At 44.0% G+C, this 8,089-nt stretch overlaps 1 protein-coding gene across 1 annotated transcript; it reads left to right on the top strand.

Annotated features, from left to right (window-relative positions):
* Positions 1-5,634: 5,634 nt before the first annotated feature.
* LOC132419387 (selenoprotein S-like) lies at positions 5,635-8,079 on the top strand. Its single transcript, XM_060003294.1, has 3 exons — positions 5,635-5,833; positions 6,526-6,660; positions 6,844-8,079. Exons 1-3 carry the CDS (start codon positions 5,749-5,751, stop codon positions 6,858-6,860), a joined length of 237 nt encoding a protein of 78 aa, XP_059859277.1. The 5' UTR covers positions 5,635-5,748; the 3' UTR covers positions 6,861-8,079.
* Positions 8,080-8,089: the final 10 nt, after the last annotated feature.

Below are 8,089 nucleotides of genomic sequence, written 5' to 3'. Positions count from 1 at the left end.
CTAATGCTGGACTCTGGGAGGGCTCACACAAAGGAGTACTTCCTAGAACTTCTGCTGCCAGTGTCCTTGTCTTCATGGTGAGACAGAGCCACCCCTGCCTCTGCAGGAGACCCTCCAACACTAGCAGGTAGGTCTGGTTCAGTCTCTATGGGGTCACTGCTCCTTTCCCTAGGTCCCGATGCACATACTACTTTGTGTGTGCCCTCCAAGAGTGGAGTCTCTGTTTCCCCCAGTCCTGTCAAAGACCTTCAATCAAATCCTGCTAGCTTTCAAAGTCTGATTCTCTAGGGATTCCTCCTCCTGTTGCCAGACCCCCAGGTTTGGAAGCCTGACATGGGACTCAGAAGCTGCACTCCAGTGGGTGGACTTCTGTGGTATAATTGTTCTCCAGTTTGTGAGTCACCGACCCAGCAGTTATGGGATTTGATTTTATTGTGATTTCACCACTCCTACCATCTTATTGTGTCTTCTCCTTTGTCTTTGGATGTGGGGTGTCTTTTTGGTGAGTTCTAGTGTCTTCCTGTCAATGATCGTTCAGCAGTTAGTTGTGATTCCAGTGTTCTTGCAAGAGGGAGTGAGAGCACATCCTTGTACTCTGCCATCTTGAACCAGTCTCCTAGAAACACCATTGTTTGATTGCTGTCTCTGTAATCTCCTTAGTTACAAATACCTTTAATCCTGTTTTGTGGCATACACTTTTGTGAAAAGCTGAGGTTTGGAAATTTATCAGTTAGCTATTGCCACAATAATGTTGCATACCCCTATGTTCTTAGCAGCACTGTTTATAATAGCCAAGACATGGAAACAAGCTAAACGTCCATCAACAGATGAATGGATAAAGAAAATGTGGTATATATACACAATGGAATACTACTCAGCCATAAAAAATAGAATGAAATAATGCCATTTGCAGCAACCTAGAGATTATCATACTAATTCAAGTAAGTCCGAGAAAGACAAATACCATATGATATCTCTTATATGTGCAATCTAAAATATGACACAAATGAACTTATCTATGAAACAGACTCACAGATATACAGAACAGACTTCTGGTTGGGGGGGGTCGGGTAGAGGATGGATGGATTGGGAGTTGGGAATTAGCAGATGCAAATTATTATATATAGACTGGAGAAACAACAAGATTCTACTGTATAGCACAGGGAATTATATTGAATATCCTGTAATAAATCATAATGGAAAAGAATATAAAAAAGGTGTATATATATATATATATATATATGTATATATCTGAATCACTTTGCTGTTCAGCAGAAATTAGCACAACATTGTAAATAACTATACCTCAATAAAATAAAAATTTTTAAAATGCTGCATAGCAAACCACTTGAAAACTTATTTTAAGCAACAGTCACCATTTATTCTCATAGCTGGCTCTGTTTTTCACTTTACATCTATAGATTAACTAGGGTGGCTCAGCTTTACATATTTCATTCTCCTTGGACAAGTCAGTTAACCAGGCAAAGGCACAAAAAGGAAACAGTAGAATCTTCTTAAGGCCTACACTCAAAACTGACACACTGCTACTGTAACCAAGCAGGACCCTATGGGGCCTTCCTGGGACAGTACTTCTCCCATAATCATCTGCTTTAGCTCCTCTCTGAAGTATCTGGATAACAGTATTTGATGCACATTTCCTGAGTTGTTTTACAGATGTGAACCTCCCCCCCCCAACAACCACCACCAAATGGAAGATGTTAACTACTTGATGACCATGAGCATGACCTCCTGGAGCCTAAGGACTGATAATGTTAACCCCTGTGACACCACCCTGTTATCTCACCATCAGCCAATCAGAAAATTATGCACGAGCTGATCACATATCCTGCAACCCCCCTCCCTCACCTGGCTTTCTTTTTCTTTTAACATCTTTATTGCAGTATACTTGCTTTACAATGTTGTGTTAGTTTCTGCTGTACAACAAAGTGAATCAGCTATATGTATACATATATCCCCATATCCCCTCCCTCTTGAGCCTCCGCCTCCCTCCCACCCTCCCTATCCCACCCCTCTAGGTCATCACAAAGCATCGAGCTGATCTCCTTGTGCTATGCAGCAGCTTCCCACTAGCTGTCTATTTTACATTTGGTAGTGTATATATATCGATGCTACTCTCTCATTTCATCCCAGCTTCCCGTTCCCCCCGTGTCCTCAAGACCATTCTCTATGTCTGCATCTTTATTCCTGCCCTGCCACTAGGTTTATCAGTACCATTTTTTTAGATTCCATATATATGCGTTAGCACAAGGTATTTGTTTTTCTCTGACTTACTTCGTTCTGTATGACAGACTCTAGGTCCAACCACCTCACTACAAATAACTCAGTTTCATTCCTTTTTAGGGCTGAGTAATATTCCATTGTATATACGTAACACATCTTCTTTATCCATTCATTTGTCGATGGTCATTTAGGTTGCTTCCATGTCCTGGCTATCGTAAATAGTGCTACAGTGAACATTGTGGTACCTATATCTTTTTGAATTACAGTTTTCTCAGGATATATGCCCAGTAGTGAGATTGTACCTGGCTTTTAAAAATGCTTTGCTGAAACCCTTCCAGGAGGTCAGGGATTTTTAGGGCATGCGTCACCTGTCTCCTTGCATGGCCCTGAAATAAACCTTTCTCTGCCCCAAACTCCGTTTTGGTGTGTTTGGCCTCATTGTGCCTTAGGCACATGAACTTGCACTAACTTCCATTAACCAAAGCAAGCAGCCTAACCAAGTTCAAAGTCAAAGGATGCGGAAATACACTCCTCCCACCTTGAGACTAGGCAAGGGTATAGTTGCAAGAAGGAGTAATGGATTGGGGCCAATAATTTAGTCTACCATTGTCAGTGACTAGTTGGGAGTCCTGGATACTACTTTTGCCCTGTTTTTGCTAATAACACCTGAGCAGTTATATTGAGCAAAGTGTTTGCTGAAATAACTTTATGGTTCTAGACAAGCTAGGTGAGATTATACACTGATTAAAGGGACAAAGGTTAACACATAAACCTGGCTAGGAAGAATGAGTAACTTCTATCAGTGAGACCACAAGAACAGCAATGTGCTAGGAACTGAAATGAAAGCCAAACATCCATGTCCTGAAATCATTAAAAATTTCTTAAATTTCTGTTGAATATACTCCTCATCGTTATACATGTATACATATGTATACACACACATACATTGAAGTTTACAATAATATACTTTGTATATGTTTAAAGTGTACATTATTTTCATGAGTGTTGTGCTGGTTTCTATTTTACATCACAAAGTCCTGAGTGACAGGAATTGTTCACTATTTTTGTTTATATGGTAGAAACTAAATGTTACAAATTTATTCCATCTTCATGATTACAAACATTACAGGCAAGGTGGGTAAAAAAAGGCAAATAAAGCAATCTCTTTTCTCCTATTTAACCAGATGAAGCATTTTGACATTTTTATGATATGCAGGTTGTCTTAATTCATTCACGGCTCATTGACTTATTTTGAAATCCAGCAACAGCAAACTTTGAAATGTGGGATCTTCCTCTATAGCTACTCCAAGTTAATTCCTGAACTACACTGTGAACTCAGAAATGATATTCACTGGAACACTCTTGAAGCTTTCACATCTTAATCTGACACCTCTTATTAAGGCAGGGAACTGTCTGTTAAAGACTGTCTTCTTAGCTAACCCAAGCCACCAGCAATCTTAACCACTTACTACATAAAAGTAAACAGCTCCTAATAAATGGAATATTGCCTGCAGTATCAGTAAACAAAGGATGTCACAGTCATCAGTGATTGCAGCCAAGCGGCCACCAAGGAAGGTGAGCTGGTGACCCCTGAGGGAACTCAGGAAGGAAACAAAGAATACCTGTCATTTAGCAGCCATCAGACTGCAGCCACTCCCTAAGGTGAGCCCTGAGGAAACTCAGGATGTGAAAACACTGGATACTGGCCCCAGATAGCTTAGGTGCATATCAAAAGAATGATTTCAGTGAGCCCAGATTCTTGCATCTTCCCATACATAGGAAAGCACTAAACTCCATTTGGGATTTCTGGTTTTCTTTAGTTAACAGTAATCTTTGATGTTCTGACTACCTGCCCTTTGTTGCAAACGCCTCCTCAGGGTTACTTGAAATGCTGCCTCCCTGGCTTGAAGTCCTAAAAACTTTCCACCAAATAAAACATAATTCTCAGCTTCTAGGTTGTGAATAATTTTTTAGTTGACACTTCAAGCATTGACTGAAACTGTTGTGCCAGATCCTTTTTCAGAGGATTCACTCCCTGATAGAGAGGTCCTAACCAGCTCTTTCCATGAACAGTGACTCCAGTACAGTGTACCTACTGTCCAGAGTATAAACAGAGAGGTCAGGTAACCCTAGTCATCCTGAGTAGTTCATCAGTATTTACATACAAGGTATATTTTAAGCTGATCCCAGACCAAGTATTGCAACTGTAATCCCAAGAAGTCGTTCATTTTTAGCACACTGAGTTCCTGCAAGATGCCAGGGCAAGTGAGAAACCACCTCAAAGCAAAGAGTTCATCATCTTCAGAAACTTGGTGGTGGTGGTGGTGGAGGAATAAAATTCCTCCTTCTAAATTCATCAAATCAATGGGTCTTCAGTCTTAATTGCTAAAATCCAGAGTCCTCAATCCCGATTTGAGAAGCCCATTTTCAAGATGAAGAGCTTTGAGTCTTCTATTTGCCATGGCCCATGAACGCAAGTCCTTCTATAAGAATCTCCTCTTTTATTGCTTTCTGACACACCGCTGAAGATGTTGTTGTGCAGTTCCAGGAGCTGATCCCTTTGAAGAACTTCTAGGCCAACCAGCGGTGGAAGCCCCAGTGGTACCTCAGCCTCGCGTTGGTGCTCGTGAAGGCGGTGGCGATGGCGGTGCGCTCTGAAGTCATCGCCTGCTCATTAATTTCTCTTCTTAATTCTCAACCCTTCTTTTGAGACACAGCTGGGTACGTTCACTTTAAATCCTTCTCCAAAAATGCCTCAAGGTCAAATTTCAAATTAGGGTGGTTAAGGTAGGGCTCAGAGAGGCGTTGACGGGTGAGGAGTGGAAGGGGGTAGAGGAAGGCATTGCAGGCAGGGAAAATAGCCAGGACATTATTATAAATAACTGTGACGTCTTGTGATACTCAGTAAGATTCAATGCGTGTTGGAGCCATTGTTATGCTAATTCTTTCCCAAGAGGTTTTGATTCCGGAGGAGAGAACCGCGGGGGTCGGCGGGGACTTTCTTAGCCTGAAAGGTTAACACCGGCAGCGGCAGGGGAAGGCTCTTTACGGCTTGGTGGGGCAGACTTTGGCTGCAACCCGCAACGGCTGGGAATCGCCAATCTGCCGAGTTCTGTTGCCCAATGTGCCCGGAGCAAGAGCCAGGGCGCAAATCCTGTTTCTCGGCGGCCCCAACTTCCTTTGACCTCGGTGTCCAATCAGTGCAAAGGTAAACATTCGATACGGAGTCGGCTGGGAAGTCAGTCAGGTAGCCGCTAGACCACGCAGTGCGCAGCGGATGGTAGGGCTCCAGTCAGGCCACGGCTAGCCCTGCCCTTCCCGGATCGCTCACCCGCCCCCTTTCGGCCACGCCCTCGCGGCGATAGGCCGAGCATCTGGGCCGGGTCGCTACGCGATTGGCCGGGACGACGGGACGCCGGCCCCAGACGTGCCACGTGTACGTAGGGGCCGGCCGGAAGACTAAGGCTGGAGCTGACGCGGCCGGGTTTGGCCGGGCCGGGCTAGGCGATGGCGGCCGTGGAGCGGGACGGGGATCAGCTGTCCACGCGGCCAGCCCTAGAGACCGAGGGGCTGCGCTTCCTTCACGTCACGGGTGAGTCGGCGCGGGTCGCAGGGCAGCGGGTTTGCGCCGCCACCCTCGGCGCGCCGCCATGTTCGGTGAGTCGTTCTCCTCTGCCCTACGGGCCGGACCTGGCCGGGAGCCGGATGTTGGCGCTGCACGCAGGCCCGGGCGGTGGTCCCGAAGCGCGCTTGGAGGCCCTCCCAGAGCGGTGCTTCCTCGGGCGTTGCGGTCGGCCCTTTTTTGCGCGAGTTCTTTACTTTATGCGAAGCAAGTCTTCCGGGTTTGCGGTTGCTGGGGTCTCTCCGCCCTTGGCGTGTGCCTTCAAGCCTCAGCCCCTCGACTCCGTACCCCCACTCACGCCCCCAAAATCCGGCGCTGTATCAGCCCTCCATGGGCACTCCTTTCTATATGTAGTCTGGATCTGAAAGGCCTATGCCCTCCTGAGTCGGATACACTTCCCTTCACCCCTCAAAACCCAGCTGGCGTGCCCCACGTCCTCCGGACTTGCCCCTCCTATTCCCCAGGTAGCTGAGAAGTCCCTTCTCAGTGATCCATGAATTGTTGTACTACTCGTTATTTTAACTGCCTACTTAGGTCTTCAGCTACACCGTGAAGGTTTTGAGGACAAGGAGCTACGCTTATTTTGCTTTTGTTTAATGTTATAGAAAAGTCCAGTGGTAGTATCATTTTTAGTTTCTTGAAAACTATTTTCTTCTTTTCAGTGGGCTCCCTGCTGGCTACCTATGGCTGGTACATCGTCTTTAGCTGCATTCTTCTCTACGTGGTCTTTCAGAAGCTCTTCACCCGGCTGAGGGCCTTGAGGCAGAGGCAGCTGGATCGAGCTGCCGCTGCTCTGGGTTAGTGCCTGATAACAAATGAAGACGTGGCTTTACGCCTACTTGTTTTAGTATTTAAAAGTTAGTCTGTTGTTAAGAGTAAGAAATACGTTTCTGATCTGTGTGGGAAGAAAACTGTTTTATGCTTAGGAAATTGGTTTTGGTGATTTGCAATAGTGTTGTTTTGTTTTGTTTTAATTTCAGAGTTTTTGATGGGATGAAAAACCCGCTTGATGGTGTGTAGAGCACTCACTGCATATTGTGTTGCATGGTTTTTCATTTACAGGAGAGATTAAAGTGAAGACTTCACAGCTGCTCCGTACTTATGGGTCTGTCTACTAAGTCTCATTAATCTCTAGAACAATCGTGAGTGACAAACTCAGCCTTAGTTATTCACATCCACCGCATTTTGATTTTCACAACTTACTCATCAGACCTGATATCGGATTACACCTGACTGTTTCAAAAACTTATTCCCTCTAAAACAGTAGCTTTAACTAGTTAGAAGCTAGAGTTTCTGAGGACATATTTAAAATAAATGTTAAGTGTCTTGAGAATAGCAGTATAATTAAATAAATACAAATCATCAGTCATTTGAGCCACCACAGTTACTGAGGGTGGGGAGGAAAGCAAACATAACACAAATGTAGTTATTAGTAGAAAGACTTAGAAAATTCCTTCGCTCTCCTCTCCCATGAAACCCTGTGGTCCTGCCATTATCTCAGCATTTTTGGTTGTTGGCTGTATATCCAACAAAAACTACAAAGTACAAAGTAAATCTTGCTTAAGTTGCAGGATTTTGTGAAGTGGATGACTGGTGTTAGAGAACAAGTCACCTGGTACAGCCATCTCTGGCTCTGTGAGACCTGCTGACAACTGAGGAGTAGATTTATAAGATAATGGGACGGGCATCTCAGAAGAGGAGTTTGTTGTAATGAAGCATTGCAAGAAGTGTATGTGCAGTGAAAGGTGTTACCTTGTGTTGTACAATTTTGTTAGAAAAATTAGGTTAAAAAAGTCCACACATAATTTTATTCTAAGAATGATCCAACAGTTCCAAATGTTACCACAATTCACATTTCTAGAAAGTGGAACTAATTTTGTTTTTAAAGATAAAGGTCTAGTCATCTCTGTCACCACAGACACACCCCTGTGCTACTTTGGCCCCCGTTTTACGTGGATTCAGTTAGGTGACCTGTTTCCAGTGCTAACTATCTATAAGTAATGATGATCGCATATCCTTTGGATGATACTGATGTGAACATATAAGTTCCAGTTTGTTTCCTTGTTTACAAAATTAGTCAAACCACTGCCTACTTCCCCTTAGTGCTCCTTAAACACAGTGGTCTGAGTAAAATAGAGAACTTGATTGTATATTTATATAATTTGCTTTGTTTTCTAAACCAGATAAAAACAGATACCTGGGGTGGTCATTTCTGTTAATGCTAGC

Source organism: Delphinus delphis, unplaced genomic scaffold, assembly GCF_949987515.2.
Source record: "Delphinus delphis unplaced genomic scaffold, mDelDel1.2 scaffold_309, whole genome shotgun sequence".
Classification (NCBI taxonomy): Eukaryota; Metazoa; Chordata; class Mammalia; order Artiodactyla; family Delphinidae; genus Delphinus; species Delphinus delphis.
The sequence above is the reverse complement of the archived record's forward strand: the minus strand, read 5'-3'. Positions and strand labels throughout refer to the sequence as shown.